The sequence below is a fragment of the Armigeres subalbatus genome, chromosome 2, assembly GCF_024139115.2.
Source record: "Armigeres subalbatus isolate Guangzhou_Male chromosome 2, GZ_Asu_2, whole genome shotgun sequence".
NCBI classification, from domain to species: Eukaryota; Metazoa; Arthropoda; class Insecta; order Diptera; family Culicidae; genus Armigeres; species Armigeres subalbatus.
In genome coordinates this window covers 147138481-147150597 of record NC_085140.1, presented here as the reverse complement: position 1 = coordinate 147150597, position 12117 = coordinate 147138481, and the positions used below count along the sequence as shown (strand labels likewise).

Here is a 12117-nt window from a genome sequence, read left to right as displayed (position 1 = left end):
AGAAAATTCAAATGTCACCAAGTTTCGTGCATACATCGAAGCATCGATAAGGAATGAAGCCATTTGATGTGAAAAACGTACCGAATTAAACCAACAGCAGTTTATGTTGATGCTTAAAGTTATGTGTCCAGATTTTGTCGCGAACAAGCCTTAGCAGTCATGAGTGAAAGTACTTCGTAAAGTCGATTTGAGTATATGATTTCAAATATTTTATTTTAAGATTGATTGAACCATAACTGTTCATACTTCGCTTTGGAAATGGATCTTGGGCTTTATTTTGAAATTTCATCATTAACGTCGTTCATTAAAATCAGGCAAAGGGTGTTTTCGGTCAATTTTTGAAGTTAGACTAATAGAACACTTTTTATTTTGATTTTGCAGCAATTATCTCTAATTGCTAACATTTGTCCGAAAATGTCATTTGGTCGAACGGATCATTTTCGGCCATATGACCTGTTCGGCCAAACGACTTTTTTGGTCGAGTAAACCGTTCGGCCAGAAGACATTTTCAACCAAATGGCCCTTCTGCCACCGTTTCATTTCGGTGAAACGGTATTTTCGGCCAAACGACATTTTCGGCCGTATGACCTGTTCGGACAAATTACAAATTCTGCCAAACCACAATGTCGGTCAAATAATCTATTCCGCCAAACGACTTTTTCGCCCATATGACCTCTTTCTGCCAAACGACCATTTTGAACAAACGGCTTTTTCAGCCAAATGGCCTACTCGTTCAATCAACCTTTTCTACCAAACAACCTTTTCGGGCAAATAATTAATTCCGCCAATCTATTTTTTCGGCCGAATGACCTGTTAGTTTTCGGCCCAATAATCGTTTCGGCCAAATTGAATTCGGCTAGATATCTTTCGGCCTAACGTATTATACGTTCAAATGGCTTTCGGACAAATGAGTTTGGGTCATACGATCTTCACCCCCTTGAAACAATATTCACGATTGTTTGGATAGTAGATTCATTTTATTTATTGGGTTAATGTCATGCCACAATATTCGAAACGTGTTCAAGTCTATTCATTCTCGATTACGTCTTATGTTCGCCAAGATGCTCTGCACCTATTTTATATACCAAGCTCATTACCCTTAACGCTTTCGTGTACCGTCCAGATCTACAACGAACACCATAATTACAAAGCTGCTGTCCGGCATTCTTGTAATAATCCGCGATTCTTCGGTGACTTCGTGCTTCATCATTCGCCGCTGCACACTTTTCTTTTACAAAGATAAGCCCAGAAATAGTCATTGCCTCTTGTTTCAATCCTTTTCAAATGTTCTAGCAACAACGTCCATACCATTCGGAAAGCAATCAAATTGGCTGTTTAGAATGGCAAGGGCCGTTCGGCCGAATGCCATTTGGCCAAAGGTCACTAGGCTGAAAGTTGTTTGGACTAATATACCATTTGTCCCAACAGACCATCAGGCCAAAAGGGTCATATAGGTCAATTGGCTGAATAGATCATTTGACCGAATAGGTAATTTGGCCGAATAGGTCATTTGGCCGAATAAGTCATTTGGCCGAATAGGTCATTAGGCCGAATAGGTCATTTGGCCGATTAGGTCGTTCGACCGAATGTGTCATTTGTCGTCTCACATCTCACTTCTCACTGTGAAAAGTGAGAAATAAAAAGTTAGAAGTGATGAGATTATCAAGTAGACCGATTCTTTTCAAACTTTCAGACTCGCTCCTTACGCTCAACTCCACTCAATAGGTTCTGTACAACATCTGGCTGCGACTTCTTCATGTGTTGCTCAAATTTGACGAGATGCTTCCATAGTGCCTGCTTCACAATAGCCCATTATTTATCGACCTTAAATTTAAAAAAAAAAATAAACAATGGGTAATTTTCTACAGCGTTTTTTCCTTGATATAGTTTGATGTGGGGCACCCTTTATCTTGTTTATGTTTACATTCAATGATTTGGTCTTGCTATTGTTATTTGTTGGGGCACCGCTTCGCGCAAGAACAATACCCTTTGAGGACAAAGATGTGATTGCATTGTTTGGTGCCCCACCTCTGTTTCCACCAGTGTTGTCGACGTTGTTTTTGTGACCTCCATGACGGTCCGAAACATCTCAACCGGGTAAATTTCGGATAGCGGCCATTCTGGAGGTATTCTCCCAAGTAGATTTCCCCATTCATTTTGGGTCAGCTATCTTCAATGTGTCTCTTTGAAAAACTACATCTCTCGTAACATACACGAATAATTAAGGATCTGGCCAGATCCTTAATGCAACAATTATTCCAGTCGTTATTTAACAATAGTTATACACGAATAATTGATTCAAAGGTGCGGTGTTTCTCGATCCATCTGGGAAACGAAGTTGGATTTTCTACTACACTGTTTTCTGATGCCATCTCAAGAAAAATAAATACTTCACTTCGAGCGAGTTTCCTTCAAAGCGTTGATTGCATTTTAACGATTTTCCCGTGAAATTTATCAATTTCTATGACGTATCGATTAGAGAAAACAATCTTGCGATTTAAATCAAACTTTCGCAAATTGAGTCGTTACAAAAAAATTTCAATGAATTTATATTTTATTTTAAATGTAGAGAAGATGTTGACATGTGAAGATTTTTTTTAAGTGTAATACAAAATAAATTATTTAGGACTCCAGCATAAACTATTTCATAACTGAATAAAGTTGTTAGGCAAGTTGCAGCGATCCAACATTCAATTTTGGCGCAATCAAAAACTTAACTTATGCACTTTTTTCATTTGGAATTGTTATTTTTTCCTTCTTATTCAGCAAACTACACATCAAAACAGTAGCGCAAAGGAAGCAAACAGAAATGTGACTTTCAATCCCCCGAAGTGCTGTTGAATGATGTGATATCAGTTTAGTTTGAATGTTCAAAAATAAATAACCACGACAACAGCAACATCGCCACAAGTGTAAATCAGTTAGTGCATTCGCCGCCAGTTTTTCCTACATTGTGTGAATGCAGCCAATAGCGAGGTGCATCCATTCGGAAGAAAGTGAAAAAGTGTGTGATACAAGTGGGTCATGTCGAAGAAAAATCCTAGCACCTAGTTTAGAAGGCGCAAGGTGAAATCCGCATAAGAAGCGACCACCGATCACCCGAAGTAAAGAGAGAGAAAGAAAACCAACTTGGAAAGTGTTCAAACCGGCTGCCAATCAGCCTCAGCATAAATCGAACGTGACGTGTGTGTCTGTCTGTCGGCTGCAGTGAGCTTCGAAAATGTCCACCTCGTCGATTGGCCGCGAAGAGGAGCGGAAACCGCTCATGGAGGAGTTCTACCGGCAGCGGCGGATACTGCTCGGATGCACCCTGCTGGTCGGCCTCGCTGTGATAGTGTGGATCGTAGCGATCTCCACCGATCATTGGTTCATCGTAACAGGTGGTCAAGGTATGTGGATTTTCATTCCGGCCACGAGCTGTCTGGGCTGTATGAGTGTGGTGGATTTTCATAGCGGGAGGGACGAATGGTCTAAAATGCTGTTGAGTTCCATTCATAGCAATTCAAGCGTTCAAATGAATGTTTTAATTTAACTTGAGTACTTTGAACAGAAAGGACAGGTGTGGAGATCTAATGTGATAGTCATACGCATGCAGCCATGGGTCAATCACATACTCGCTCTTTATTTTTTCTATTTTATATCTTTGTTTAGAGCAAGATAATATTCCGGTAATCGCAAAAAATGAATTAAAATCAGTTACCGTCGTCGGGGGTGACAATGGGTCGAATGTCGGTGAGAGTGATGATCCATTGTAATCCCCGATGATGGTACGCTATTAAAACAAATTAATCGTCAGAATTCAATGAGACATTTTTTTTGTAAGTTTCATTTTTTAGTGTAAAAATTAATCTCTAGCTCTAAATACTAGAGTTTTGTTTGGTCTCCAGTTAGTATTGGAAGCAAAGGCGTAGAATTGCAAATCCGGAGGTGATGAGTTCATTCGACGGGGCGAGAAACATTCTCGGTTCCCTCCGTATTTGCTACACAAGATGCATACCAATGACGGGCTTTCCATTTAAAACTGCGAAAATGCTAATAGAACATTAAGTTGAAAAGCAGGCTTGATTCCATTTGGAATAAAGAGCCATTAAGGTCTGAACACGCATTAGAGACCATACACCTTTCTCCGTTTATTTAAGAAAAAGACGTGAACTATAAGGGAAGTGAGTTATAACATTATCCATGCATTATTCTTGAACTAAATTGAGTTGAAATTTTACTGAAGGGGCGTACTGCTTATATAGGGCAAAACTATTACCATCATTCTTATTCAGTCCAGCGGGTAAGGGCGATGACTGCTGCAATATTGAATGGCAGTTAGCACCGAGTTCGAATCCTGGATAAAATAATGAGACTCAGAATTGCTTCAAATATAAAAATTATATTAATGAAATAGTATTACAAAATTAGCACAATTCATTGCGAATTATAATTTTCTATACTATCAAGACGTTATTAGGATGAACCGATCCGGTCAATTAGATTCCTGTAAATCCGGATGTCCATAGGAACATGTCCTGCATAAATTATATTGATCGTGGATTTCGGTAGCTAATCCGCAATGTGGGTATCAAACTTCTTGAAATTTAATCAGTAGATGATTTTTTATTGATTTGGGTCCATCAGAAATGCAGACTTCCGATTGGCCATTCCAGATCAGGTTCCTCGAGAAGTCATAGGTGGCCATGAACATTGTTCAATGGAACATAAACAATATGCGTATCAAACTTCTTGAAATTAACTCTTGCGCATGTCCTTCATGATCCTAGGCTCACCAGATAAAGTTGACTCCGGAGTGGCCATCCTGGAACAGGTTCCCCGAGAGCCGGGGTTGGCCAAAAACATTTATCATTGGAACCCCAACAATATGGGTGTCAAACTACTTGAAATTGTGTTTATTTCTGATCTATTTGGGTTTATCAAACAAGTTCACCCCGGATTGCCAATTCCGGAATAGGTTCACTGAGGAGTCACGAGTGTTCATAAACATTTTCAAAGCCGAATTTTGTTCCAAATCAATTTTTGTAGCAATGTGAGTGCAAAATCAATGCAAGGAACACTCATTGACGTCGGGTGACCAGCAGGAGACCCACCATAAGATTCCGGACACTCTTCTAGACAGATGAGACTTTTCATAAACCGTTTTGCTTTTATATTGTCACATCAACTCTTTGCATATCATATATCAGATTGAAATGTACTTCTTTGTATTTTACGCCCCTATGAATCTAAGCGCGAGATTGCGAACATCATTCATTGATCCCGAATGGCCACCAAGAAGTCCTCCTGAAATACCGGAATTCCCGAAGCAATCGTTCTTACATTTTGTTTGCAACAGTTGCGTAATCGTGAATCATATTTTTTAACAAACTAAAAAAAGAATTTCCGGAACATCCGGAAAAGCGTTCAATTTTAGATTTTTTTGTGACAATCTGAATCCGCTGATAATCTGTGTGAAGGAAAATTCTGTAACTAGATGCGCTCCCTCATCAGATGAAGAAACTCCCTTTTCGGCGATCATAGTGCTTACAGGCATCAAATGGGTTACCGAAAGTGCGCATATTTAGGGGAAGGTGGTCGGTTGTCGGCACCCTTTTGTTTTTGGTCCATAACTTTCGTCGAATTGCACAATGATGAGATATTTGCATACCAATGAAAGCGTATAGGCATAAGCTAATAACTAGTGGAGAGATTTGTTTAATTTCATCTATTGTAAACAAATATTACCAATTTTGTTAAGCGTTGATTTTATGCCATTTCGAAAAAGGTGGTGTTGACGGCACCCTAAAAACCCACTCGAAATGAAAAACTATGAAGTGGGGGCGTTATGGCTGGAAAGATCAAGTTTTATTGTGTCAATAGCGATGAAATTTATTATATTTAAGTATATTATACACATTTTATAAAGCTTTCGAAAATTGTTAGTTTTGCTAACAACTTGGCTGAAATTAGGCAATAAACTGATGATTTCCCTTGATAATGCCCAAGTGCCGACAACCGAAATAACCCTTTTGAAAATTGAAAATAATGAAAATAATAGTGAAATTGTGACAATATTGAATCACAAAATTTGCTTTGTAAACAGGGAACGGTTCGCCGCTTCATCTCATAGCTCCTATTTCCATCCCATCAAAAACAAAGCAATGAAAAGGAATTTGGTTTGTTTATTATTTTTGTGATTTTTTTCAGCAGTGAGCACGCATGTTGACAAAAAGAAGCAACGAATTTGGTGCCGTATTTCTTTGTTTAGCGATGAGATGGATATATGTACAGCGAGATGGAGATCCGAACAGTTCTCATACGTAATGCGCTCCCCAAGTAACATTTTAAGTTTTATAACGCTCTTGAAGACTCTAATTCACTCTTCAAGTGTGTTATGGTACCAGTATAAAACCAACATGTTACTAGGGTCAACATTTCGATCGTTTTACATCGGTTTATAGCACTAAGCAAATAGCCAAAAACAAATCTTTGGAGTGGGTTTTCACTTTACAAAAAAGTGTTTTCTCTGTAAAACGAAACAAAAGCTTCTATATGCTTCGGAAATGTCAAAATTACCACATCTGTTTATTGTCAAAAGTTACGTCGGCGTACCGACAACGGTCACATTTCAGTGCAGTGAAAGCAAGTGCTAACAGTTACCTCTCTCGCTATACAGTTGCCGGGTATTGTGTGGTCTGGCCGATGTGATTCGTCAGTAGTATAACAATAGCACTTTTAATATTACGATTGTTTTCTCTAGAGCGAGGCAAAATGAAAGAAGTGATGGCTACAGCTAACATCGCGATGCGTAGCTAGTGGAATATTATGAGATCGGTAAGACGAAAGACGTCTAAACATATCCCAAGAAAGTGTGTTACAAATCACCCATATTAAAGTGTTTTCCAAACGCCTATCAGGCCTTTCTTTGATCCAGGCATGCAGTTCGGTGTTGCATTTTCGGTGGTCCTGTTGAGTTGGTGGTGTGGTAGCATCAATGGTGTGCTAAGCAGCGGGGTGGCTGGCAAGGCGCACCAACAGAACAGTAGGGTAATTAGGCTAAGTTCAACAATAAAAATGTAAGTACTATTTATTTCACTCCATATTTCTTGTGAGACTAGAACTTTTCTTTTGGTTTGGGAAATTGGCTCGCCTAACCTTCCTAATGCATTAGAAAAAGTTACACATTGTGCATTGGGGTCCATTTGGACTCAAGATATCATCTCGATCACAAAACTCAAATTTCAATCGATTTTCGATCTTTAGGCACCAAACGAAAGCTGTAGGTTCCAATACCAAGCCCACGGGGTGATTCATCCAAATTGACCACTCTAGTCCCCGGAGAACCTGTGCTAAAGAAGTACTGTTTGAGCATCACAATTTGGCACCAAATTTTCGAGTTTCGTGTTATGAAACATAAAATTGCTTGCAAATATGTGCTCTGATGATCCCAACTGTATTTATTTCATAACAATTGTCATCTGACATCTGTTGTCTCAATGACTATAATGGCTATATTGTATATGCCACTTCTGGGCAAATTTATCCCTCGAGCGGTCATCGGAAAGCCCTCTGGAAGATTCCGAAAATTCATCCCAGAGCTTCGCGTTCATTCTGGTTCATTCATTCTGGCAAATTGTGGGTGCAACAAAAAATTAAAGTCTTCTGTGACCCCCAAATGTCCCAGAAACGGTCCTCCGGAAGATCCGAAACATTCTTAAAAGTGGTAAATTCTAAAAGTTCATCCAATAGCTTCGCGATTTTTTCGTAACCATTCATTCTAGCAAATCGGGGTGCAATCAATAGTAAATGTCTTCTGTGACCTCCACATGTCCCAGAAATGGTTCACCGGATGATCACGAAACACGAAAACACGAAACACGAAACACGAAACTCGAAAATTTGGTGCCAAATTGTGAAGCTCAAACAGTACCTCTTTAGCACAGGTTCCCCGGGGCCTAGAGTGGTCGATTTGGATGAATCACCTCGTGGGCTTGTTATTGGAACCTACAGCTTTCGTTTGGTGCCTATAGATCGAAAACCGGTTGAAATTTGAATTTTGTGATCGTGATGAAATCTTGGGTCCAAATGGACCCCAATACACAATATGTCACTTTTTTTGTGGCGCCTCTCCTAGATGTTGCTGGAAGCTGATTTTCTCAGGAATTCTAATTTCCGAAAGATAGGAAAAGTCAGAATTTTCAGATTTTTATCTCGTTGCGTTACAAAGTTACAGCGGTGTTTTGGGTGTGCTTGGGTCGAAATGGAACGCAATGCACTAGGAAGGTTAATTCTGCGTGGTGGTTCCGCTTTTCGAACCTGATTCTAGCTGCAGTATTAGGGTCGTGGGACCAATACTAGCAGCATCTTATCTAAGTTATCGTATCCTGTTGTCTTCGAGTCTCATGCGCCTCCCCCCCCCCTCGGGTCAGAGGGGAGGTGACAACCTTCTGCGTAGGGGAGAACGGTCCAAAATGCACCCCTGGGGCAAAATGGCCTCACTCATAAAATCACTCATTTAATCTGTTGCAGTACATTTATGAACGAATATTACCATTACAATTCATTATTAGTTATCCATCATTGAGCTCCATTGGAAAACATTAGCAAAATCCCTTCATATTCACTCTTCACTCAAATTTAACGATTTACTATTCTTCTAATCCATTAAGAAAAAACAAACAACCATGCGTTCACCATCATTTTACATGCAGTTGAGTCATTTTACAACACCATTCGGGTGTTTTGCCTCAGGCCTATTTTTAAAACATTTTTTAAATGCGTTAGAAAGTCATGAAAACCGTATTGTTTTGAATAGGAGATCATTGTGAAATATAGCTGGGTTTGTAAATTTTGCACCTATACGTGAAAATGATTGGGTATTTTTGTTTATATGGGCGAAAACATCGAAAAAGCTTAAGGGGTGCATTTTGGACCGTTCTCCCCATACATTCGTACAAAGCAGAAACGGTCAGTGTATGAAGCATCAAACCCGTTCTTATATTTTCCAACTTTACAAGGAATATTCTTCTTCTTTTTTTTTAATTTCCAGTGTTTTTTAAACTTCTCAGCGATTCCACGAAAAAAGAATAAACTCGTAAAAAGTGATCCGATCATACTCTAAATCAGTACAAGTGAATACTACCGAAAATAATAAAACGATGTTCCTGTCTTCCTGTCTTTAAAAAGAAAAAAATATTTTTAATCTTTTATAACTTTTGAAACAATGAAACGACTTGCAATCTTATTACATGAATGCAAAGATTATAATTTCTAGATTTTAGAACAAAAAATATCGTGGGAGAAAAATAGTTAACTTTAAAATGCATAGTTCGTCAAACTATCCAATTTTTAGGGAAGGGCCGTTTAGCCGAATATTGTTCTGATGAATGCCATTTGGCCGAAGGCCACTAGGAAAGTTATTTGGCCGAATAGGACATTTATCCGAATAGATCATTTCCCCGAATGATTTATTTGGACAAATAGGACATTTGGCCGAATACGACATTTGGCCGAACAGCACATTTCGCCAAATAGGTTATTTTTCCGAACAGATCATTTGGACGAGCTGGACATTTGGCCGAATAGGTCATTTGAAAAGTGAGAAATGACTAGTGAGAAGTAAGACGTCTCAATTCTCACTCCTCATTTCTCACTTTTCACTGTAAAAAGTGAGAAGCGCGAAGCGAGTATTGAGATGTCTCACTTCCCACCTCGCACTACTCACTTTTCACAGGCGAGAAATGAGGACTGCGATGTGAAACATCTCACTTCTCACTCCTCATTTTTCACTTATCACTGTAAAAAGTGAGTAGTGTGAAGTGGGTAGTGAGACGTCTCAATACCGAGGACGGAAATGTTCGTTTTACTATCACTTGCATCGGCACTCGGTAGGCGGCTTCGTCATTGACTGGTGTTTGTTTTGATCAGACACTCGGTATTGCATGCACGAATATCTTAGAACATGGTGTCAAACTTCCTTGCCAAATTTTCCACCTGATCCCCAATAGCCGATTGATAATCGAACGTAAAAAACGAATATCTACTGGGGCTGAAAAGGTGGTTGATTTTCACCGATAACAAATGAATATTTCACATTATATACTGCACAAATGCATATCTTCTATATAATAAAAATAAGTTGAGATTTCCTTCCTGACGATTTAACTCGCAAACGGGTTGACCGATTTGCAAGATTTCTTCCTTAATCGATTCGTTTTGGGATCCGCAAGGTTTGTATTTACAAAAAAGGATTAATTTAACCGGGAAATGAAATAAATCTCGCTTAACTTTTCAAAAGGACCTAAGTAACATTTTTTTCATGAATTAATTTGACAACACGAAAGATTTTGATTGCAGTTAAGCGAGAAATCATTAGAATACAGTTTTGGGTCAGCTGTTGACGCACGGAAATTGATCTAGAGTGCGGTGCTGCAAATAGTTCATTGTGACATTCGCAACACCCGGGAAAAGCTGGGTTTCTTTCGCTAGTCTTTTATAAATCTGGCTTCAAATGTAAAATTCATGCACTGCAGATTTAAAAAGGAAATTCAATGTGTTATGCTTGAAGATCCATTTTGACACCGCACACAGCAATGCTGACACCGAGAGTCAAGGCTTGCTTCTGTTCATGCACATGTCGTCCTACTTATTCGGACATTCAAATTTGTAAAGGACTGCTGACATTCAAATTCAAATTAAAATTTGTAAAAGACCGGCAACTTGATTGTGTGTTGGATATCAACTGTTTGAGTGTAGTTGAAGTGACTATTTCTGTCCCTGCTCACTACTCACTTCGCGCTTCTCACTTTACACAGTGAGAAGTGGGAAATAAGCAGTGAGAAGTGAGACGTCTCACTATTTACGCCCCATTTCTCACTTTTCAAATGATCTATTCGGCCGAATATCCTGCTTGGCCAAATGACATATTCAGTTCTTTTCGGCTGAATGTCCTATTCGGCTAGATGTCCTATTCGGCCGAATTTCTCACTTTTCAAATGACCTATTCGGCCAAATGTCCTATTCGGTCAAATGTCCTATTCCGTGAAATGTCCTATTCAGCCAAATGAGATATTCGGCCAAATGACCTTTTCGGCCGGATGACCCGTTCGGCCAAATGGCCCTCGGCCGAATGGCTTTCCCCCCAATTGTGATTATTTTCAGATTGTTGAACCACAACTAAACAAAAATCAATGAAAATTTAAACTTGGGGTGGGGTCTTGAACCTAAACATATTAAATGGATGACCACAACAGATGTATGACCGATTTTGGGTCATGTACATTGAACATATGTATTGTTGGGTGCCAAAAGGGTGAAGTGAGCCTTTTTCAAAGGATGTACCTAATATAACCCAACAAACATTCACTAGTTTAACTAACATCAGTGTGATGATTCAATTCAGCACTGTGTTGAATTATGTCTGTACTATTTCTTATCGTAACTTCTGTTCAGGCTTTGTTCACACAATTTTGGAGAAGTTATACAGCTACAATATCTCATTTTGAAAAACAACTTTATTACCTGATTTGTTGAACCTTTAATAAGCATTTTACTTACATGTAAATTTTTCGGAAATAATAACGCATTGAGTGTAACATCATTGAACGTATGTTGAAGAAATTGCTATTTTCATATAATCATTTTAAAATTTTCTTAAATCGTGTCTCGACCTGCTGACATTTGATCATCCGCCGGTAACGTTGTCATCCGCGCTAGAGTCCTATAAGAAGAGTAACGTCATTAAAGAAATTGTGCACCAGACTGCTCACAGACAAACAGACGTCCCATACAACTGCACATCGCATAAATATGCTTGACGATACGAATTTCATTAAAATCACATTGCATATAATGCTAATAGGTTTATTCATCAATTTCCCTGCATAATCACAAAAGATATCTTAGTTACAAGATAAATATTGTCGCTTCGGTTCCCTTTGTTCTGCTGTCCGAAAGATGTTGGGTACCGAACTGTCAAATCGTATGTATTTTTCCTTCATTAACATTTATCACCCTATCCTCGCCAGCAAAAGATGTTCCGGACAGCCACGACAGACAGTGGAAAGGAAGAGTTACTCATGCAAGATCTGTATTTATTTAACGATAGGTATATTAGCCTTCAACGAATAATTTCGG

The 12117-nt window shown here is 39.0% G+C and overlaps 1 protein-coding gene across 9 annotated transcripts in view; it reads left to right on the top strand.

Annotated features, from left to right (window-relative positions):
* LOC134210978 (uncharacterized) overlaps positions 1-12117 on the top strand; it is a 123738-nt gene that overhangs the window by 56826 nt on the left and 54795 nt on the right. For all 9 annotated transcript variants that reach the window (XM_062687451.1, XM_062687454.1, XM_062687453.1 and 6 more), the window contains one exon: positions 2767-3389. In XM_062687451.1, the coding sequence (XP_062543435.1) occupies positions 3221-3389 (169 nt within the window). In that variant the 5' untranslated portion in view covers positions 2767-3220. The remainder of the gene's footprint in view (positions 1-2766; positions 3390-12117) is intronic.